The sequence below is a fragment of the Rhopilema esculentum genome, chromosome 14 (assembly GCF_057945365.1).
Source record: "Rhopilema esculentum isolate cy_ngs chromosome 14, ASM5794536v1, whole genome shotgun sequence".
Taxonomy (NCBI): Eukaryota; Metazoa; Cnidaria; class Scyphozoa; order Rhizostomeae; family Rhizostomatidae; genus Rhopilema; species Rhopilema esculentum.
Genome location: NC_142828.1, coordinates 1,282,455 through 1,306,963, shown reverse-complemented (window position 1 = coordinate 1,306,963; position 24,509 = coordinate 1,282,455). Strand labels below are relative to the sequence as shown.

General features: G+C 36.7%; 1 protein-coding gene across 4 annotated transcripts in view; it reads right to left on the bottom strand.

Moving 5' to 3' along the window:
• LOC148958506 (regulator of G protein signaling 12-like) overlaps positions 1-24,197 on the bottom strand; it is a 38,636-nt gene extending 14,439 nt beyond the window's left edge. Inside the window, exons 1-6 of one of the 4 annotated variants that reach the window (XM_089112557.1) lie at positions 22,364-24,197; positions 12,032-12,056; positions 3,088-3,221; positions 2,191-2,277; positions 1,316-1,462; positions 446-577 (exon numbers count right to left, since the gene is read on the bottom strand). In XM_089112557.1, coding sequence (XP_088968683.1) covers positions 446-577; positions 1,316-1,462; positions 2,191-2,277; positions 3,088-3,221; positions 12,032-12,056; positions 22,364-23,821 — 1,983 coding nt within the window. In that variant the 5' untranslated portion in view covers positions 23,822-24,197. The other 3 variants (XM_089112556.1, XM_089112558.1, XM_089112559.1) reach the window with 3 other exon arrangements.
• Positions 24,198-24,509: the final 312 nt, after the last annotated feature.

Genomic DNA, 24,509 nt, shown 5'->3' with positions numbered 1-24,509 from the left:
CATCAGTATATCCTGGGTTCTTTGAAAGTTTGAATTACGAAACACGTCAGCTGCAGATAGAGCTCTTGACAAAACAAAGTGATTCAGCAATTGGTCTAAGTAAAATATTTGATTAAAAAGCCTTTTGCTAGCTTTTCTTATCTTGAAACAAAAATAAAGATAGATTAAAAAGGCAAATGCATTAGTTATACTTTTAATATTTTGAATTTAGTAATACTAAATTATTTACGTGCTATATTCATTTTCAATAAATCAAGTCATTTCCTTGTTATATTCTTTTGTACATTTTTGATAAGTGCTGTTTTTGGGCACTTTTTCCAGCCCAAAAAGGCAAGGTTTTGTGGTAGAAATATCTAGAATCAATGAACGAAGGGTTTCTTAAGATTCACAATTTTTATTACTTGTAGAGGAGGTCTACACAGAATCTTTACTGAAAAAGGCCTACCTTCCGTTTTCTGTTATCCTTATTTTCCATATCTTCGTCAAGTTCTTGGAAATTTGGTATTAATGGCGTTCGCTTGTAAAATTCTGATTTGAGGAAGCGCGGAAAGCAATCGTATTTCATCAACATGAAAATCTGCAAGCAATCACAATAGACTCATTCACAGTAGTGTAATACAAAAGCAAAGCAATGGCAAGTTGCGAAAACGGCAGCTGTTTAAATCACAAATAAAAAAGAAGCGAGTTTTCGTTTTGCTGATAAACATCAAATAATAATTAAACGTATTTGTATTTGTTTCTAACTAACATCCGAAGGTAGTTTTTAGGACACTGAGAGGCTTATGCTTATCGAGCAGTGTCCTGGTCCTTCCTCTCGATGTGACCACACCTCGTAATTCCTTTGCCTGGAATTTCAGCGAGCTGGCCACTCTCCTTACTCTGGGTGAAGGTTTAATCATGCCAGAGACTCGAAACACGGACCCTTGGGTCTGTAGTCAGCGCCTCTAACAACTGAGCCATCCTCACACCTAATTGCTTCTCAATTCTTACAAATTTTAGAATATGAACAATTTTTTGGCGGTACATAACTTGAAAATGGCTTTGAATGTTTGCTTTTTTCAAAGCCATTTTCAAGTTTTAGAATAATAAATTAAGAATTTGATGAGATTAAGAGTTTAAGAATAATTAAGTAGAATAGCAGAATGAAACCTAATTATTTTGAGCACATTCAGGTAACAATTGTTGGCCTACCATGTCCTCCGTTTGTGTAGATAGCTACGAAAAACAAAATTATCTCGAACTGATCAAGAACGAGACTAACTACGAATTCGATGAAAATAGGGGATTTCATAACGAGGCAAATCGTATTTCTAACCTGCTGTTGCTGCAAATCGAACATATTTGCGTCCGGGTTAATCAGCTTTTCTTCCGCCTTTTTCACGGCTTTTTGATCAACATTGACAAGACCTGGTGCTCCTCCAGCAAGGTAAGTGTGATAGATCTCATTAGCACGCCTTCGCAGCTATCAAAAAATGAGATATCAGATTTAATCAAAATGCTACGAATGATACACGAGGACTACACTCTGACAACACCCTGACAACACCCTGACAAGATTTTTCTGAAAAGCAAGAACCTTTTCTAGATGAGATTGGAGGACTAACAAGAGTTAAAGAAATCGTTTTGGTTTCTATACTTCAGTGTTCTATTCTCACAACTCTCAAAACCTTTTTCTGACGGATCAACAGACAATATCGATTTTGGCTAAGAGAAAATACGGTATGCATTCTATATGAAGGACTGCTGAGCTGAATGGCTGAGTGGAAATAAAAAATCTGCAAAAAATTATCCTTACGGTTACTGCGCCCAAACTGAGAAAAACCCTACTTCAAGGTATAGAGAAAATCTTTTTGAGAAAGAGAAACGAGGTTTTTGACATAAAAATGGTTAATCCTTAAAGACATAATTTGGCAAGGGTTTTAAAGATATCTATAAAATGAACGAGGGGCCACTGGACAGCAGGTAGAATCAAGCATGGTTACTTGAAATGAGCACAATTATTGAGCACAATGATTGACTAGGGAAGAGTTTTAAAAACTTCTTGAAATTTCATTGATCAAAAATAAGCTCTTCGTATCTATCAGCTGCCAAATACCTGGAAAGCAAAGTAGAAAATATAAATAATAGACGTGATGATAGTTTTTCTTTTTATGAAGAAGGATCGAAGAAAGTAAACATGAAGAAGTGTACCTTTCCTGAATCATCAATGAGCCGAAAATTTTCAACATCTTTCCAAAACATAATATTCTCTTCACTGTGTTCTTTTTTTAGAAAATCCTTAAAATATAACAAAAGGTATTCACTGTCAAGTTAAAAAGAGCAAGTTGATATGTTTCAAAATCAATTTAAAAACAGATTATGCGAAAACGTGGTTGTGTGTTGGGAGTCGAGAGTGAGAGAGGGAATAGAACAAGTAACAGGTCGAAGAAAGAGATTATATTTTTGCTACACAACAATGACAGATTTTCTAAAATCATGAGAAGAAATCTATCTTAAAATGTATACAGGTTCTGCGGAACTTCTTTCTTTTGCAAGGATTTGTTCTATAGGTATTGGATTCCTCTATCTATACATCTAACGGATAATGTACAAAGACCCAATAATGGGTATTATGCACAATTTTGTTAGTGGTTAGTTGTTAACAGTTAATTAATAAAATTTTATGTTTTGTACTTTTTAGGAAACTATACTGCTAGAGATTTTCGAAGAAAATGAGACTTAGCAGTGCAATGAGAGCACTACTAATTCGTGTTCTAGGTTCTGTACCTACTACATAATGAAGTCATAAATCTGTTTTCGTAACATGAAACTGGGAAAATGGGAGCGGGTAAAGTGTTGCATTTCTGTGCAGGTAAAACATGTGAATGCAAAGTAAGGCATTATAGTAAAATCTCCATTAACCGGCACCTCCAACCAGCATTAAGACAACTAAAAACTGGACACCCGATAACGGACATCTCCATATAGCGAGCTGATACTTCGGTCCAATATATTGTCCGGCTCATTGCAGTTTTACTTAAAAGAGACAACATGAAAATTTACAAAAGAAGACTCTTTAGTAAGTGACCGATGTAGGAAATATCTTACTTCAAAACTCTGCAGACCGGCAGGACACTTCAGCAACAGCTCTAACGACGGTTCTGTCTCTTTCCCTTTGTCATTCCCTCCGCTGCTTTCGTTGGCACTGTGTGGCAGCATGACGGCAATAGGATCTTGCACGACTAAAAAACAGAAGTGACTCAAATATAGCCACAAAACATCAAGAATTAAGACAAAAACAACAACAACTGAAAAAGGGGGCGTATTGAAACAAACACAACCATGAACGTGAGGGTAAAAGATACAGCTTGTGAATTATTAGAAAAATTTGAGATTAACATAAACATTTGGTTTTTCCATTTACTAAACCCAAATTCACCCAGCTGTTGTGTGCAACCACCAACCGCACCCCTTTGCCCCTAGAGTCCACCGAAGGTCACAAGTAGCTTTTATACTTAGATACAGGTTACCAAAATAGTGACGACAAATTTTACACAGGGCATAAGAAGGTCCAGAAAACCGTTCGTGTGCAGGCATTCTTCATTCTTGCGCTGCCGGCCTCTTCATTGCCAAGAAACAAAATATCCAGACTGGCAAGGTATCTGTTGCACAATAACTTTGAAACACCTCGACCCAATACTTGGCAAGGCTCATCCCCTAAGACATTCTACATAACCATCGTATTTTCTATTCCGTGAAAAAGTTTTTCATAAGCTAAGGTATGACAATGTCATACCAAATCATTTTACTGCTTCTCGTCCGCCAAAAAGATGTTATATCATGACGCTATGAAGGCTAAAAATGACAATAGGCCGTTTACTTTCCTTTTTCTCTGATATGAACACGACCTTGAAATTTTAAGACAAGGCAGATAAATTTATATGAATGAATTTGCATGGTTGAATACGTCTAGGAACCTTACAGGCTGCTTCTGTTCAGGTCTCTTTGAGCATCACCAATGAAATTTCCCTATCAGTTTTCAATACAGAGATCAGTTTAAATAACAAAATCGAAAAACATTCGAACCGGCATAGCACCCACCGCAGGCTTATTTTTAACTGATCTCTGCGCCAAAACAACCAAAACCACCAAACTGGCGCCTTGCCAATGGTTGATTAATAAATGGCGAAGAAACCGAATAAACAAGGATTATCTTATGGCACTCATGTACCAGACAGAATGCATGTGGGCGGAGCACGCATACAACTCCTCCTAAAAAGTAAAATATTTTTACATCGTATAACTTGGCAAGAAGTGCTCAGAAAGTACTACATTACTCCCCCTTTTTTCTTATCTAGAAAAGGAAGCTCATCTCGAAACCAAAATAAAAAGGTCTTCCTTTCATATTGAAAATCAACGAAAAAACAAAACTGTCGAATCCAGCATTTTTGGAAAACTCTTTAATCTGGATCAATTCAGTCAGATTGGTGTGCTACATCCAACTTCATAAAAACAACATTGACAATATGCAAGAAATTTATCATGTTTAAGGATTTCGATGATCGCGTTAACCGTGAAACTCGGAGCTGCTCTCTTCTATACACAAAAGCCTGCACAACACTCTTTATATGGCATCGAGCACTGTTAACGGTTATTTTCTTCAAGAATTCAATTTTTTTCAAGCTATTTATTTCCAGCTTAGAAGATGCTTATATCCGATGCATAAACTTGATCGATATAACATTTCTTTAATGGCAATTTTGCATCAAACAAAGAAGCATTTTGCAGCGTCAAATATATTGAAGCGTCTAATATTTTTAAGCGTCAAATATTTTGAAGCTACTATTATTTTGAAGCGTCCAATATTTTGAAGCGCCTAATATTTTGAAGCGTCTAATATTTTGTAAAGTCTAGTATATTTTAAGCATCTAATATTTTGAAACAGCTAATATTTTGAAACATCTAATATTTTGAAGCGTCTAATATTTTGTAGCGTCTAGTATATTTTAAGCATCTAGTATTTTGAAACAGCTAATATTGTGAAACATCTAATATTTTGAAGCGTCTTATATTTTGTAGCGTCTAGTATATTTTAAGCATCTAATATCTTGAAACAGCTAATATTTTGAAACATCTAATATTTTGAAGCGTCTAATATTTTGTAGCGTCTAGTATATTTTAAGCATCTAATATTTTGAAACAGCTAATTTTTTGAAACATCTAATATTTTGAAGCGTCTTATATTTTGAAGCGTCTAATATTTCGAAACATCTAATATTTTGCAGCGCCACATCAACACTTCAAATGATGTCACGATCTTGCCCATTTTTTCATCATTTTCCTAATTGAAACAAGCAAAAAACTCTCTAGTAAATTAACTGCAATGATGACTTAAACAACTCCTGTAATTATGCGGAATTAAATACTACAAGTATTTTCAACGCTTGCGCCGTAAACCGGTCCAAACCGGACACGTTTCTGTCCGAATCCGGGTTAGTTAAAAGCCAGACTTCGATAGAAAACGCACAGTTTGAGTTTACGAGCCTGGGTTTGTTGCAAAGTCAACGCTTATACTGAAAATCTCCGAATAAAACCTTTTACAAACCTCTATAATTCGAATATCTATCGAGTCGAGCTTTCTGTTATTGAACAAGACTTGACTGAGAAAAAGCCTCTCCCATTAAAACCGATGACTCAATTGCGTTTTTTATCAAATTTTGCCTAAACCTGTTTTGTAGTTTTCAGCTATTTTTAAGTCATTCAATCAGTACTGCAATCATCGAAACTTGCACGGGCAGTTGAAATCCTGCATCAGCCCAACCTGTTTCTCAAAAATGGCAGCGAAATGAGATAAGAAATATCTGTTCTGCGGCTCAGATAATGTAGATAGAGAGTACAAAACAAGGATTCGGGATTAGTGAGGCAAAACCTAGAAAGACATGCATAATCCGAAAATTTTGCGATTCGAACTTATTTACGATCTCAGAGAAGGTTCGAATTGACAAAGTTCTCTGTATCAATCAATGAAAGGACTTTGGAATTAGCAATGAAGACTTTGCTGGTGGGAGCATGCTTTTTTGCACAGAATCACTTGCTAGCTTCGGTTTGTTCAGTGTGGTTGATAGTTCAGCAAGGTATGAAAGCAAGCTCCCAAGTTCGTTAAACTGATGGAAAAATAACAGTGTCATCTGAAAAGAACTAAGCACCTGACCGATTAGCTGAGATCATATCAACAGCGAAAAAATTAAAGGTGTCATTTGAAAAATAGTGAGGCGAGCCCTTGCAAATCAGCATTAATAAATGGGCTACAACCTTTGACAAGTAAAATTGCTATTACTTTTATTAGAGTTAAGATATAAATTTAAATGGCAGAGCAAAGAGCACAATAAGATTTCGAAAATATAGAATAACAAACAATGCGCTGGTTGGCCAATGCGCTCACAGAAAAAAGTGAAGAGAAGGGCAGGCATGTTCAATTTTAGTATTATATCAAGGATTGTGCAATAGCAGGTCGTTTAAAATAACGCAACAGATGACGGAAAAAGCATAAAAGAAATAACACTAGATAGCAATTTCTATATGTTTTAAAGATATTATTTCTCCATAGTTTGTTTATTTAGCATAAAAATATCTTGTTCGCTCTAAGAAGACATCTCCTAACAACTATTTGCAACTCTTACCCTGTATGGCTTTTGCTGACGAGCAACTTGAAGCGATTTGAACCGTGAACAGAAACTAGCTCATTTATTTCAATAAATCTCGGCCATGACTTGCGACACCACAGAACTAAATCCAACAGGTGAATCTGAGGTATTTATGCAAAGGTTTTCACCTGCTACCCAACCTCGCCAGCGCGTATTATGATAATGTTTCTTACAGCGGCTCATTTGAAGAAAGGGATAAAAGTTCTCTAACAGCAAAGGCAGCCATTTAAATCAAACTAGATGAAATATATCTATGCTTTGAAAATTAAAAATGAAATGTGAAAATCAGAAGACAATCACGAGGTCAGTCACAATTATTGAACATGTGTCAGAAAATGATTTTCTTTTAGTGAGGCGAAAATATGGAATGGCCTCGATGTAAATCAAAGCCAATGAACACCTTCAAAGAATTGAAATTCTGTCTTGAAACTCGACAGCATGAACGAGCCGTTTTTTGATTCCAGGAAATCATTCTACTCCCTGAAATTTTTATTTGCATTGCATATTTTAGAGTTAATTTTTCTCTGAGCAGAGCAGTTTTGAAAAACTATTATTGTATTTAACTATTAACTTTACCTTATTTAAATAATCTGCAATGAAGGAAAAGCTGTCTTCATTCAAAGCTATCGACATCACAAATCTTTTAAACTCACAATTGTAAATTTGCTGGTGAAAATAGAGATAAAGGGAGAGCATTTTAACTTCCTGCCATACAAAAGCATTCGCTCTCCAATGCATTTCACCGTATGTGAAAAGGTATTGATAATACAGGACTGCGTATAAAGGTTTCCCATAAACAAATTAATTGGAATAAAATCTGCTTAGCTAGTTTATATGCTTCAAAAGCGTGACAAAGATATAGCAAAACAATGTTTTAGTGTTTCTAAGAAGGATCAATGCGGTGCAGAAAAATTAACTAGTCAATTGAGAGAGAAGTGTGAACAGTACTGTTGGTAACGTGCTCGGCGCACGATTTTAAAGATTTGTACCAGCAGCGCTGTGTACCTTATAGACTGAATATGATTATTTATGATGTATATAGAGGAAGTGAAGCAGTTCTACGAAACTTTACTAGTACGCAAATGTATGTCATTTACAAACATTGAGGCATTTAACATTGCCAGAACATACTTTATGGAAACAAAACAACGTCTAATGCAGCCTTGAGAAAAGAAAAAGATGGTGTGCGATCCTGTCACAAGCATCGTATTTAGATCGGGACAGTTTCCTGTTAACCTCGTTTCCGCCAAGCCTCTTATCATTTCTACACTTTGATTCTTATATCATCAACCAGGTGATGGTCACCTGCGCAGCTGCGAAATCCAACTGCTGAGTTGTTTATACCCCATAGAAATAGAACCCGCGTTGCAACTACGGCCTAGTTACGAACGACAAATCAGCTATAAAAATTTCCTTTAAGATAACTCAAAATATATTAGTTGCACGTTAGAGCAGTCTTGTACGGTGTTCATCACGTTTATTACATTTATCTATCAGCACTAGAGACCACAGAAGCGGAGGGAGGAGCTGAGGGGGCTTAGCACCCCAAAAATTCGAAAAATATAGTTAGAACCGTACCGGAATCATCTTTATCATGGTTTTGAGCATGTTGCGCCTCTTCTAAACTTTTCAGCGTCCTCCTCAAAGCCGAGACAAAAGTCCGCAGTATCTTATCGAATGCATTGCGGTTTATGGTGTGGCGCGACCTCGGCACTGTAACACCCGTTTTAAACAATGATTAATCAAATTAATATTCAAGGCGCTGCAAAAAATCAACGTTGCTTCGCCTAAACACGCCTGTACTTGGTCAAACGATGTAATTCACGAACAACTCACATTAACGTGTAGAAATAATTTTCATGGCCCATGTCAGAGTCTCGGAAAGTTGTTGACCTTCCTCAAAACCTGAAATCTGTGCCCCTAAACTGCTTTCTTGAAACGAAAAGTAAAATTATTGAAAACAGCAGGAAGGTATTCTGTCAAAATTTGGATCTTCATATCATTTACTTGATTTTACATATGTATTAGGCCTTAACCTGGCTTTGAAATCTTTATAAAACGTTATCTATTTTCCTTTACATGTGTATTTAAAAGTAACATTCTGGGAGTAAAATTATTGCTATGAGCTTAATTTTGCACTGCTAAATTTACGGCAACCAAAACATGTACTTCCATTACCCTTAAGCTACAAGCAACCAGTTCTGCGCCACAGCAACTTCATCGAAGTAATTTGCTACGATCGAAACGTGTCACATTCTATCACACAGCCTCGGTTGCGTGTACTTCGCACAGCTGACAATAGCTCGTTGTTCCTTGTTCGTAGCTATGTCTTAATTACTATTTTTCATTTGGTATTGGTTTCTGAAGTAAATGATATTACCTCATCCTTCACAGTTTTTTTCCTCAAAAGAGCCATTCAGTAGCTTCTATCTTGCGTTTTCACTTCCAATTTAATAAGCCACGTTTTTGCAATCTAATTTTGCTTTGGATATGGAGTATCGCACTAGTAAAACCATCATGTTTTCTTGATGTTTCTTTGGTGGTCCTTGGGATAACTCAATTTTTTTAACCAAACCACTCTTCTATACATATCAATCATACGAGGAAGGAAGGGTTTCATACCAAGAGCCAATCATAATTTCACTTTACTTCCAACCCCTGATTCTAATATTTTGATACGTCTGTTCGTCCATTTCAATCCTAAGCATTTGTGAAAATTTCTGCCTTGTGCAGAATATCTGTTCTGTGGTTATCGCTGCACTTCTAATGACAGTTTTTCTGTCCGCTATAAATAATTCCTCATAGAATTTCTTCTTCCCCTTTATCGACAGTATTTTTCTTCTTTCATTATTTCAGAAATTGAACCTCACCACCTGCATACAGTTGACATAATTTAATGGTTCTTTGTATTAGTAGTGATTAATTTTTCCTTGTTTTTTCATAAGCAAAATTTCTTAATTTTGGCTCAAATCTTCCTACAAACCTTGTTTATGTGGTTCAATGGCATCGTGTGAATTTTTCATCTCGGTATGCTCGTCGAAAGAGTAAGGTAAGGCTGGATGTGGCTTGGAGAGAAAATGCTGGGTAAAAAGTTTTAAAGGGCTTTTCACAAACAAAGCATTCACCTAAACGTGAAAGCTTTTTTTGGATTGCCTAGCTCATGTTCTGACGTAAAGAAGAACTAACTAGGAACACAATCACTTCACACGCTCATACAAAAGAAAGAGAAACTGCAGAAACCATCGTTAAAATAATGCAAGCCTATCTGTCTATTTCATGGGGCTTTATCGCTGCAACAGCTCCAATGTTTTTGCTTGACCTCAAAACGAGACTCGCATGAAAGCAATTCAGAGGCTGGATGCTGCACAGGGTACCTGATCATTATTTTCGCTCATTAACGAGGGAAATTATGCATGAAAAGAAGCATTTTAATTGGTGGAAATAGCCTGCAGGGTATTCACTGCGTCTTCGTGACCGACCTTCAACCCTCATGAAGTAGTTCGAGCCTCGGCATTAATTTAGTGTTATTTTGAATTAATATGACACCAATAATCAACGATTCCTATAACAATATAATAATTGCAATTTTATAATATATTTTAAATTTTTCCCTGAAAATCTTAGGGTATCCAATGGATACCTTGAATGCCCGCGATACCATCTTGCCATGTGAAATCTGAACGTTGTTTGAAGGCAAATAGCGGATACAAGACAGAAAAAAACCAAAGGGTCGTAGACTGATCACGTGACAAAACAGCTTTGATGCAAAGATGGAAGACAATCGAGATACCTGAGTTCAATAACACTGAAACAGACACTTTAAGACCCATTGAAAGTAGGCTTTTGAGTGAAAACATTGATTCAAAATGTTGTGTACAGTTTGATAGCTCGTGATAAGGTTGTTGTTGCTCAAACTTTGGTGCCATTTTCCTTCATCTCTTCCAGTCTTGCTGTAGCTTATATGCAGCGTCCTTTCAAGGCACGTCGGAGCCGGTGAAAGGGGGGCTGGGGCTGTAGTCCCCGCATTTTTTGCTGAAGTGTGATATCAAAGATAATGGTGAAAAAATACCATAAAAGTTTACCAATTTGCCTAGAGTCCTTCCCCCACCCCCAAAAGTTGCTTTCCTGTTTTTTTTTCCTGATCAGTTTTCCTATTTGCTGCCAGGGAGCAGTGTTGCCCGAGGGGCAAATCACTCTAAGAAAATCTCGTACAGCTTTTGGGAAAATCCTATTGTTTTTTCTGAAAATCCCCAGAAATCCTTTTCCGAAAATCCCCAGCAAGAGTGAATCGCCCCTCGGTGTTGCCCATCTCTGTCCGCGTTATTTCTCTCTAGAGCACTGGTAATATATCATATTGCATTGGTAATTATATCTTTTTTTCCCAGGCCAGCCTTTTAGGCCATGCGTCCCTTAAAGTCACACAGTTGTCACAAAACAAATTCTTCCCTAATGAGATAATTATTCTCACAATAAATAACCGATTTGCATATATTTCGTTCATAATTTGTTTCATTTCCAAAATGCATTCTTTCCGATAAAAATATGCATTCAACCCGGCATTTTGTGATGGGACATGTGATAAGCGCTATTGATTTCCGGGTTTCTGGAGAATAATACAGTATCGAAATTCAAAACGACCTTGTTAAATAATCGGGAATTCACGAGCAAATATCCAACAATTTAGGGACCAGCTGGAAATTACTTTTGAAAAATGTCAGACATTTACAAAACAAACATAGACTTTGAAAACGGGTTATGAAAATCTTCTAAAACTAAATGATTTGAAATGGCAAAAATCACTAGCAAAACAAATGACAAAAACATTCTGAATTCGCAAGATAAGTAGGCCAAACAAGTGACAGTTATCCGAAGTATGACTGTTTCGCTCTCTTTTAATAACATGGTAATTCTTAGGACCAGGATATCAAAGGAATTGGCGCCAGGCGCTCAAGGTTAAAACAGAAACAGACGCAGGTTGTATAGGAAAAGTTTCGAGAATAGAAACCAATGGCCTAGACACTTAAATAATACGATGTCACGAAAAACTTGTGGTAAACAAAGTTCAACTTACCAACTTTCCACAATCCCTTGTTATTAAAATCGAAGGCCATTTATAAATGTTCACTCTGCATCAAATCATGGATATTTTTGACAACTGTCAGCGGTGGAATATTTCAAATTTTTAATGTTACGGACCCACATGTTTATGTTACGGTCGCGTGTTTGATCAGAACGAGACCCTCACTGGTACTGTATTGCTTTGCACATTTAAAACTGCTGGTTGTGGTGCGAGATGACACCGAATGAATTTACAACGACAAGGAAACAAAAAACAAAACTAGGCTTACCCTCAAACGGATTTTCAATGGTTGGCTGAAAGAAAACAAGAAGATTGTCATTGGGAGCAGCTTAACAATCGAAAATACAAAACGATTCGATCAAGCGTCTAGAGATAATACGAAAAACGGTTAGATATCCTTTGTGCTAAATGAAACCAGGTGTGCATAGAAAGAAGGTCGTGCAAAGACAGAGCTTTGTGAGGGCAGAATAGCGAATTTCCTCATCTAGTTACAGAAATGAATACCGATGAACAAACGGAATTTAAAAAAAAGGAAATCAGCTGGGGCAGCCTTTATTTAATAAAGAGGAGGATCATAGCCTATTCCTTCAAACAATGAAAGGTAACTGGGGTTGGAGGGGCAACTGCCATCTCCCGAGCAGCATGGTTTTTCTTCTACATGACATGAAAGGTTACAATCGAAAATAATTCATAGGTATTTGGTAATAGGAGGGGCTAGTTTTAGAATTTTCTTTTTATGTTAAATATAGAATTATGGGTTCTTTTTATATTAACACGTGAACCATGGCAAAAACATGGAATAACAAGCAAAAAGCGATACAAGCAAACAAGCCACATCAGTCTATCAAAAATGGCATAATAAAAAACTTTCAAAATGAGACTCGCTGAAGGCTTTGGTGTGCAGGCAGGGGCGCCGGAAGCACGGGGGCAGCGGGGGGCAGTGGCGGCCGCGGGGGCAGCATTGTACCCTTGTGAAAATTTCACTGTATTTATGCGAGTAGAATAAAACAATGTTGCTGTTACGAACAAAAATAATCCTTGGGTGCCTCTTTTATGGATTCATCAGCAAATATGCAAATGAAGGAAATTACTATAAAATGAGCTGTGACATATTTGAACAAATAAATATGAAAATTCGGGGGCTTGTTATGTTCTTCTTTAATCCTTTGAAGTGTTTTATGGCTCTTGTCTATGAAACCAAACTATGACATGTTTGAAGCGAATAAACAGATTTTCATATCAAGAATGTTTCTTTGTACAATTTAGTTTAGAATTGAGTCATACTGTATTCATCTCATTGCTTGATCTTGGTGGACCACCAGAGAAGCAGCAGCAATTGTTACTTTCAAAATTCACATTGAGCTTCAGAAAGGTCAGCGTTCACTGAAAAGATGAGAGCTGTTTGCAAATCAAAGACTGCTAGCAAAAACACAATCATGTTCAGAAATGTTCTTCCTTGTAGCTACGCAAGAATTGGCCCAGCTGCTTGAAAATAACTCTAAGTCATTCCAGAGCTAAGCCCTGACAGCAGAACAAGCCCTTGTCAGCATTGATAAGCATGAAGTTCGCTCAGATGAAGAATTTTGCCGTCAGGTGAAAAAAATGCACATTTTTACCAGTTGTAAAAGGTCTCGACAAAGCGAGCGCTGCTAAGAGAAAGCGAACAGCACCAAATTGCCTTGTAGACTTTGTGTCAAATTACGGTGAACTGAATGCTTTTCCCACAAAATTTTATGAAGTGGTCGATGCGATAAGCCAAGTAAGCCAAGAACTGCATTGACCAGGAAGATGTTAGAAATATTATCAACATAAAAAAGTGCATGATTGCTTGAAAAGCCGTATAGAATATCAAGGGCCATCAAGGACAAGTTGGCCTGTATATCCAACCTCATCGAACTGCCTACTTTGACAGAAGAACTAAAAGAGCTACCCACATACATAAAAATTGGTAATAAAGAGGTTGCTAAACCAATAAGAAAGGTAACAAAGGTAGAAACAATAAGAAAGGTAACAAGGTTTTGTTTAATCGTGGCTTCGAGGAGGGCGATAAAGAATGCCTGCTAGAGCCACACAAATTATTACAATTGTATTATTCTTTTGCACTTTCATCTCCAACTACAGGTCGTGCCTTTAGCACAATGTAGCGTGTTAAGTCATGGTTGAGGTCAAACTTGACAGGCAACAGCTTAAAAAACAATGTTTACACAACGACCGTATGGACGGTATTTGTACAGAGAAAGCTGAAAGTGGATTCTTTGCAAGATCCGAATGACGACAAGAATATCTTCGACAATTGTAGACCTTTGAAATGAAACGCTTTATCCGAACCAAAGTATTAAGTTATGTCATATTTCTGTTCTGGTTTAATATAAATTCTATTGTATTTAATTTCATGTTATATTGTATGGTAAAAGGAAAAAGAAGAAGAGGCAGACCAGAGAAACAGTGGATAAATAACAGAAAAGAGTGGACAGTGCTGGATATTGGTGAAATTATGAAGAAAGCCAGAGATAGAAAGCAGTGGAGGCTGGTTGTGAGGAAAGCATCTATATGCCCTTACGGTCGTGAGACCACGGGTTGATGACGATGATTCTATTATAAATTTTATTATTAGTCATTGATAATCTGCCCTTTTTGAGTTGCTGCCCCCATGCTTCCGGCACCCCCTGTGTGCAGGGGACTTTTTTAAGGAGGAGCTCTCTCAGTTCTGAGGCTAATCAAGAAGAGGGCTATCCCTTGTTTTCAAAGATGGCAAATTGGCAGGGCTTGTTGTAAGCATCAGGTCGCGAGCCTAGGTTAAGTGTCGCGTAAATAATGAATGAACCGGTACCGGGTTCAATCTACCCTTAGAAAATACGCTCTCGTTGCTCAAGCAAGGCCTGATTCTTTTTCGACTTTAGCTTAAGGTGCGACAATGTTTTTGGCAAAAAAATTACATATAAGGACTTTTTCTAAATGGAAATCAACCAAACAGGTTCTGCATAGTTTTTTAAGACATTGAAAGCAAGCAAATAAGTTCAAATCAATTCTCAAATGCGCTAGTTTTTGGCTGGTATTTACTTAAAAATACCCTGGGTGCCAGAGTCCCAAAAATGAATATTCTTAAAAAAAGAATTTCTGTAACCGAGACTCGAGAATATTCAACATTATCAGATTTTTGGTAGCTATAAAAAGTATCAAGATAAATAGGAGAACTAGTTCTCTTGTTTGATCTTGAAAGTTTTCTATCGGCATTGAGGCTTGAGAAACATGTGTCTGGTGGGTAAACACTATCATTTATAAATGATATATCAACACACCCACATATAAATAGCCGAGCAATCACAAAAAAACTCCCTGCTAAATGATATGGCTAGATATACAGAGGAATTGTCCCGTGATTTACAAAAGATTGTATTACGTACCCACGTAGAGGTGAAAAGGTCATCACAAAAAGAACTCTTTTTTAAGAATACAGATAATTGTTTGCTCTGTAAATAGAAAAGGAAATATAACACTCCCACATAGTGGTAGAGGAGATATCACCAACAGAACTCTATTCTAGATATATAGACGAATTTTTTGCTCTGTTATTTACCAAGGCAGAAAGCTGCATAAAAAGGAATTGATACGGCTCAAAAAACGTTCAAATACCAGCCTTAGAATGCTTACTAACCGATTCACACGGAAGGCAATGATTCAGTAAGGCCCCTTCAAAGCTGAGGGAAAAGTTATGCAAACAACTGTTGATGGGGTACATTTTTTATAATTTTGAAAGCATGAAAATAGAATGGCCTAGGTCAATGTTAAGTGGTTGAGGGTCTGTTTACGGGTTTCTATAGCATGCCTTCTTCCAAAGTCTTATCTACCAAATAAACATTGGAAGAGAATAAACTACAAACAAACTCGGTAAACTCTCTATACAGGTATTGTCGATACTGCTGCTCTTTCTGGAGCTGTGCTGGTTTAACTGAAATAAAGCGGTTGCAAAAACTACAAACCCGGGCAGACCTCTAATTGACGGGTTGGCATGGAAGATCGTAGAGGGCTTTATAATATGATAATGTTGTATGTTCTCCTGTGTCTCGGTTACAGAAATTCTTTTTTTATAAATATTTATTTTTGTTTATAGATCGTCTATTTATTTTTACAGATCGTATTGTAGTTAATGATTTAATCGGCGGACCCTTGAAAATCAGCATATGCTGAAAGGACAGCCCCTTAAAAGAATCAAATATGAAATATGAATAAATTTGCCCTATCCCGAACAGCGATCGCCGCAGCACGTTGTGGAGACCTCTGCCAGAAAGGAAGACCGTTCACACCATACTAGAGACTTGGAAGCTGAGAAACTGATATACCGAGCAAAATGGGAGTTGCTCCAAAATGCAGAAAAGGAAAGAAATACGCTTTACTGCTGCATACACCTTGAAACCTTCTGGAATGGTGGCGACTGGGAAAAGATAAGAGCCAAATACGACAATATACTAGATAAGTGTTGTCTTGAAAGAAACCTAATGGCAGACACGGAGGAGGTGAAAATGGAGTTTCCGAGGGTGATTTGTGTAGGAAATATAATCAGGAACGAACCTCAACAAAGGTTGTTAGTACAAGAGCATAGTAAAGAATACAAGAGGGCTGTTCTCTTAGGCCGAAGAAGCGGAGGTGGAAACATCTTGATGCCAATTAACGGTCTCTGCCCACAGGTAGAATTGTTAATTGCGCTATCGACTGAGCAGCATACAACACAGGATATTTTTGTCTAATGGTGTTTGGTGTTGCTCCAGCAGGGTCCTAAAGTTAAATTTTGGCGTCAACGGGATCAAAATACAAAACGGTACTGTATGGTGCTAAATCGACAAGACGCATGCGCTTAACGTTGGTGGCCACTCGAACCCAGCATAAATTGAACGCTCAACATGGCCTAGAACAACCCAGTGACTTTTCTATCACGATCAAACACCATTCAACAAGGACTGAGGGGCACTCAACATCGACTCGACACATACAAAAATGCTGAAAGAACATTGTAATAGCCGCTGGTACATTAGGCACCAAATATGGATCTCGTCTTCAAGTCGAGGTTTCAAAGCAAAACACGTGATGTAAACAGCATCCAAATTTGATATGAAAACATGGCACACTGACTGCCAACACATATTGTGTTCTTCTACTAAAAATTCATATTAAAAGAAAAGAACCACGAATATCTATGCCTTAATTTTCCAGGGAAAACTAAAGTGCAAAACCAGATAGATAAAATGTGCCAAGATAATTTTGCATTACCATCTAGCAGCCTGCTTAACCGAAATGTAATTTTTATTCAATTTTGCTTCCCTTTCCATCTCAATTATCACGTGGTATCGTCAATTTGGAAATTTGAATGTCGAAATTTTTCAGTATTTTTCTGAACGAGTATCTTTCACGTTCCCGGTAACGTAACTTTTGTCATTTGCAAGAATTTTCGAAAGAAGGCTTACAATGATCAATGGCCTTTACTTCCATGATTTTAACGTTCAAATTCGCTAAGGCAGGTTGATAGATGGTTATGCAAAAATGTTCCACCATTTACCAATCCGACGATTATACTATGAGGAACATTAGTATGCTATAATTCTGATCCTTTTATCTGATCCGTTGATCTGATTTTTAATATGGTGAAGTATTGTCACAGTGGTTTGCTGTGACACCGCCAATATTTCTAGACTACTGACTATCGCTGCTCACCTAGATCAACCTTTGATCTAGAAGATGGAGTTGAATGAGAAGGAGCAGACTGACATGACTTTACAACATGCATTGTCTAGTGTGCATCCATTCTAAAACAGCAGTCACTGTGCAGCACTAAGAACAGTTCAGCTGACAGGTAGCGCTAAGAACAGTTAGCAGCAAATTGAAATGACGATATTGGTTAGCACTTTGAAGAAAGAGGCACCAAAACACCATGTACCAACGAACTTTTCCACTGGTACGGATAACAGACCCAGACTAGCTCGTATAGAAGTTTTCTCGTGTACACGGAAGGCTTATCCGTACCAGTTTGGGAACGAACCCAAACGGATCCGCTCACAATATTTTATATGCCTTTGATTTTATGGGGCGATCGTTATGCTTGCAATACATTGGAAGGGTCGGCGAGATATTTTCGGGACCTAGGTATTTCTGGAAGAAGAGGCTTCCTCGCGGCCATGCTCTTTAGATAAGCTTAAAATACATTTCAGAATATTTCAGAAGTCATTTTCTTGCAATTGTTTAAAACATTTGCTATTTTCAAGGCATGCTTTTAGTACGTTTCATTACTTCCAGTCTTAAAATGAAATTCATTACTTCATAAATGCCCCATAGACCTCTTAGGCCTTGGAAATTAAGCAATTACAGGATCGCATTAGTTTTTACTTCTATTCCTTTTCTTTCACTTTCCTTTTTAGTTTCTCAAGAAAACTTTCTGCAAAAGAGTGGAGGGCTGAAGCCCTCTGGTGCAGCCCATGTTTTAGAATTTTAGACACGAAAATTAAACTGCTCACCATCTGCCTCAACTTGAACTCTAAAGGAGAAATATTTTTGGACAGACAATTAGGCAGATTACAAGTTAGAATAGTGGATAGCAAAAGCTAGGAGTCTATTCGCGGGTATCCTGAAAAGTTGTCTTTTGCACTCGTTATACAAATTATACCTAATTTATTCAGATTTTCAGTTAAATGACCTGAACAGCGTTGTTGGATTAGGAGTGATTAGCCCTAGGCCGCCCCCGGTCGCTGTTGTACCTCAGTCCATTTGAGCGTTATTCCCTGTGGAGATCAGCCGATTAGCACGAGATGCAATACACCGCATGAAAACATTGAACTGCATTGGTTTTCTTTCCAGCGGCCTAAGACACAGCTTCCTTCACAATTTTAGCGAATATCTAACTATGAAGGTTCTGCAAATTTAATGTCTACAACAGGGCATTAAAAAACCTATCCTTCCTGCAACCGGACCAAAATCATGCATAAGAATACGAAAGAAACGAAGGTGCTTCTTGCAAAAAGGTATATTTTTAAAAAGATTTTCTGCAGAACTTTAGTCATGAATGATTTCCTGCGACCACCCGGTCGCATGGTCGGATGGGTTCTCATACCCTGGTCACTCTACAAACTTTTCAAACAATACTTGTAATCCGTAAGATCTCCATAAAAGAGAATTGTCCAATCTAAGTATCAAACATCCAAGTTCTTGACTTATTCGTCTAAACATTCTTTTTCTTCAAATTTTCCTCAAGTTTTCGAAATTCTTCTGCATGGAGAAATCAGGACTCAATATACAAAGATTACAAACTAAGGATCTAATTCTGCTTAAGCTCTAAACAAAACTGAATGTAGATTTCTGGAATCAAGGAGTTATGATTCTCTCTAAACTTTAAAATTTTCCGCAACAAAACGTGCCATATTTTTCGATCAACCAGAATCCTCACAAACTATGTAGGCGAAACTTTCTTCATAACACCATCACCCAACGCTGGAATCTCTCTTTCAAACAGGTAGAAATTTTTCTGCATAACAACTTCATTCTAACACTTGAATTTGTCTTCTAGGAAACAACTTTATCAACCAACGCTGAAAATCTCTTTCAACAGTCAAAACTTTCTTCAATCTAAACTCGTGTGTCGTGTGGTTTTAAATAATAACGACCAATGTAAGTAAATTGTACCAGGAAAACTTGTTTAAATAAAATTTATTTAAAAAAATTTTCCTGGTACAATTTATTTACATTGATCGTTATCATAGCTTTATATTGTACCGCACGCAATATAGTATATTTATGGTTTTAAATAAGATTATTTGAATAAGCAAGATAAATTTTTGGAAGAACTATGAGTAGCAATTTTTTGGAAGAACTATGAGTAGCAATTTTAACACAACGTGCTTAGGAGTTGTTTTAATAGTGCCATCAGGGTTAATAAAATCTAAGAAGATAGGTTATTGTGTTGGGGGGGGGGTGTGGCATAAATTCGGGTGCTAGTGCAAGCAATATTGGGTACTGAACACCAGTTTCCATTTTTTATTTATTTGCCTAATTTCCAAACAGAAGTGTAATTTCACAGTTCATATTCTTCATCTTTCTGCTGATAAAGGGTTGATGCCAAAGGATGGCTGCTAAGCAGATATGATGTCTTCAAAAAGTTTACAGGTTCATATAGACATTGAATAGATTACATTGATTTCTAGTTTTTAGCAGAATCAGTCTGTAAACGATATATTTGGAACTGTTGCGATCTGAATAAAAATTGGAACATGTATTAACGAATAGAAGATTGATAGCATCAATGCCTCATAGTATGCGATTAAAATGATTACCAAGAGAATCAGAAAATATATTGCCAACCTTGGAACGAGAAGTAAAATGCAAGTTGGGTTGTGTGCGAGCTCTAAGACAAAACCTTCAAAGGCATATCCCAAGTTTTCCTGTCGTTGGCAAATGACGCAACCTTACCTCGGCCAAGGCATCCTCGATGTTACCCATAAAGTGCTTCAAAGCCAGGAATGAAGCTTGATTTTATGGGACAGGTGACTTCCTATATCACTTGCATTCAGATTTCACGAGGTTTCAGTCACAAGTGGCCGGACCCTACTAAAACAACAACCGTACTTCTACCAGCATTCCCACTAAGCACACAAAGCAGATGAGATAAATGTTTTGATATCCATATTTACACTGCTGCATCAAGAAGCTTTACAAAAAAAACACAAAAACGAACTAACAACACAACTTCCACCACATACTGCCTTTCCTTTGGAGAAACAAATGAAATTAAGCTCTAGTTTGAGACCATAAATCTTTTCCCTGAAGACATTTGAACTTATGGCTGGTTTTATTGACCAAACATACTGTAGGTGTGAACTCCACACTAGAATTTAATTAGTAGTAAGTTATCAAGCCTCAAGTAGATCATCATTAAATCATGTCGGATAATTCCACTTTTAAAATTCGTTTTGTTGTCGCTCGGTCATCCTTTAACTGTTCATTTTTCATCTTTGTTTTATTCTTTTTCTCTTAGATTTAGCTGAATTCGCATTCTTGCTCGCATTGTAAAGACCACCCACCCCTGGTACAGTGTCGTTGATTTTAAAAAAAAAATAAGGCGTTGTACAGTGTCGTTGAATTATACTTCACGGTTTGAAATTATAGATATGAAATTATATGATATTGTTGGATATGGCATTATATCATATGATACGCAACGCCGCCGAGAAGGGGGCCAGGGAGGCTTATTCCCCAGGGCCCCGAGGTCTGGGGGGTCTAAATACTAATAGCAAGTATTAATGTTTTAACGACTTCAAGAAAATGACTGCAAGGAATATTTTGTACATGTTCCAGAACAAGCATATTATCATATATCATATTACATTATTTTATAACGTTATATTATATTATATTATATTACATTATATTACATTACATTACATTACATTACATTACATTACATTACATTACATTACATTACATTACATTACATTACATTACATTACATTATATTATATTATATTATATTATATTATATTATATTATATTATATTATATTATATTATATTATATTAATTATATTATATAATATTATATTATATTATACTATATTTATTATAATATTTTATATTATATTAAATTTAATAACATGATTATTTTTTATAATATTATATCAAAATATTTTATCATTTTTATTACAGGTGGAGGCTGGAGTCCCCCAAAAATTGTCAAACTGTAGCACATTTCCTTCATAACAGTGTACTGAATGAGAAGATTTAAATGGGGACAACACTGTATTAAATTATATTGTAATATCAGAGAAGCATAGAAAAAATTCTTGGCTCAACAAATCCCCTGTGTTATTAACAATCCCCCAGTGAGATCGGTTGGTTGGTTCTTTTAGTTTTTCACCAAGTACTGACCCCTAACTTCTCACCTAGATGAAAAGTCTAAGAGAAAAAAGAACTCTTTCTGTCTTAAGTAGTCTCTCTTCCATGTTCACATTGTTTTCAATCCACATCTGGATAGAAATTTTCTGCTTGCTTTCGGTCATTATGTCTGAGGTCAATTTTGGTTATTATTCGATCATTATTTCCACTATTTTGTGCCATCTCCCAATTTCTGTATCAAAAAACACAGTATCAAAATACCTGGCTCAAAGTTTATCAGAATCATGGTTTATCTAACTACCAAAGCTGGACATTTACCAGACACCAAATGCATTTAGTTTTCCAAGTTGAGGCTTTTAGCAGAGTATCACTAGCTAGCATTATATACTTTTGTTATTTAACATTTGCCCATTCCTTGTTGTCATCTGTCCACATTCTTCATTTAATTCCTGGTTATATGGGTCCAGGGATGTAACCTTCAATAATGCTACATTCACTATTTGCAAAACAAAAGCACCTCCCTCTTTGCTCTCCTAATTTGCTCTCCTTGAAATAAATTGTCCTTTGTTTCTATTCATATTTACCTTCCAATAACTCACCTTGAAATGACTAGAAGAGCTGTTTTCTGCTCCCCTGTTGAAATTTTTATTGCCAAACCTGATGCAGTATGACCCTTCATCTTGAGTTGCTATTAAAAAACTTAAAAAGGAGTTATTAAAACATATACTTACAGATGCCAAGGAATCTGGTCCTGAATGAAACTCTCTATCTGCCTTTACACAAATTTGCTCCATTGGATTGTCAAAAAGATTTTCTGAAATTGGTTTTCTTTGTCTAAATGGCGATCTTGCAAAATGCTTTATTTCCATGTTATGCTCAATATACTTAGGACTCCATTGCGGCAAGTCTTCATTTAATGTAAGACCTTCAAGTCCATTAAAATCCTCATTGATGTTAGATTTCATTTGGACAGGGGAAAGCGTATCTGGTGAGTCATATGAAACATCATCAAAAGACATCTCTTGAAATAATGAATTTATTTCCTCCAGAATGATCAATGAATTTAAAGGGAATTCTTCACATAATCCATCTCTGGTTATCTGGTGACAGGAAAATCCAAATTTCTTAGCTTCAGTCTTATGTGCAGAATGAGAACTTAGCATCGGATCAAGCATAAAAATATGACATGAGCACACATCTCCATACATTTGCCCTTTGTTCCTAGATTCATAAGGACTAGATGATAAATTGTCATAGTTTAGTTCCTTTCTTGTAACAATGCCAAATAATTTATCATCTTCTGGACAGGAACAAGTATAGCTAATGAGTTTCAGTGGATATGTTGCATAGTTTTCTGAGTGTGAACTGCTCAATTTTATTCCATTTCTTGATATGGTCATTAAAAAGTGCTTAGTTACTTTCTTAGATGTAACATGCAATGACCGTTTACAACTACTCAGAGCATTTTGACTTGCCAATGATAAATTTTTTGAGTCAGGAAGTTCAACTGTCCTCAGATACCCAACAACAACTCTATAATCTGAAAGAGGGGTCTCTTGAGCAAAGTCATTTGACAAAGGTGAGCTAAAATCTTGGCTCTTCTTTGTGTGATCACCTGCCAATCTGTGCTCCCTTAAAGACATTTCTGTTTTTGAAAATTCAAAAGGGAGCCTTGGAACATGGTCCTCAAAGAGGAGTTCATGTAGATGAGGTTTTGATCTTCGCTTCTGATAATGAGGTTTCTTCTCCCTGTAGTCCTCATTATCCTTGAAATGATTCCCTGATGTCAGATCCCCAACAACTTTATGAACAGTTTCAAGCACACTTTTATGAAAATCCTCTTTTTCACTGTGGAGGTCTCCAGCACTTTTTAATGCTGTGTGTGTTTCTGAAAGTCGACGAATTGTCAGAGCCAGTAAATTGTAGTTTCGCCTTAGGATGAGTCTAACAACTTGCTGATGAGATGAGGTGGAGACATTTTGATTGTTTACTTCGAGGATTTCATCCCCAATTCTCAATTTAGCAATATCTGCAGGCCCTCCTTTCGTAATACTGCTCACAACACACGGTGCTTGGTTGGAAAGCACGAATCCGTAGCCATCTTTTCCTTTTCTCACAGATATTTTCAAAATATTTGACATATGAATAGGATCATTTGTAAAAAAGGAATCAACATCTCTGCCCTGCATCTTCGTCTAAAGACACAATAGTCAAGGCATCTGACAAGAATCAAAATAATTACTGCTACAAAATATATCATAAATCTCCGGAAACTAACAATTTGTTCTGTAACAGAATTACAGCAACGACATTACAAAAGTAAACAAAAGGCCCGATCAACTCCATCATCAAAGATCTTCCTCACATGCGAGCGAATTCCACGGTATAAAACAAACTATAGTCCGAATGATGCACAGCCATTAAACAAGTACAATATCCTCCCATCCACTTCATAGCTATGAATTGTAAGGCAATATTTTGTTTATAATGGTTCCCACGTTCGCAATTTTCTTTCCCTCGCTTTTCATCCTCTCTAGTTCCGTTGCCCTCCCAAATTTTTTCAAACAAATTCTCCTCCGCAGGGCAAATTCTTCGACTCACATTCGGCACAATATCGTCCCTGCAGTCCCTGGTTAGTTCTAAAGTGCAAAGGCTCATAACTTAATTTGAATATTGCAAAACCAATTTTTATAACAAAATTCATTAATGTGTGTTATAGTTTAACTTTCCGTATTGGCGGTGGGGTAGACATTGTGTGGCATCGATTTTGTAGTTTATTAAAAGGGGCGGATTTAAGCATTGATTGGGGGGTGTTAGATACTAATTTTGGTGTCATACCCTTCAGGTCACTGGTAAAATATGGAAACGCCCATTTTT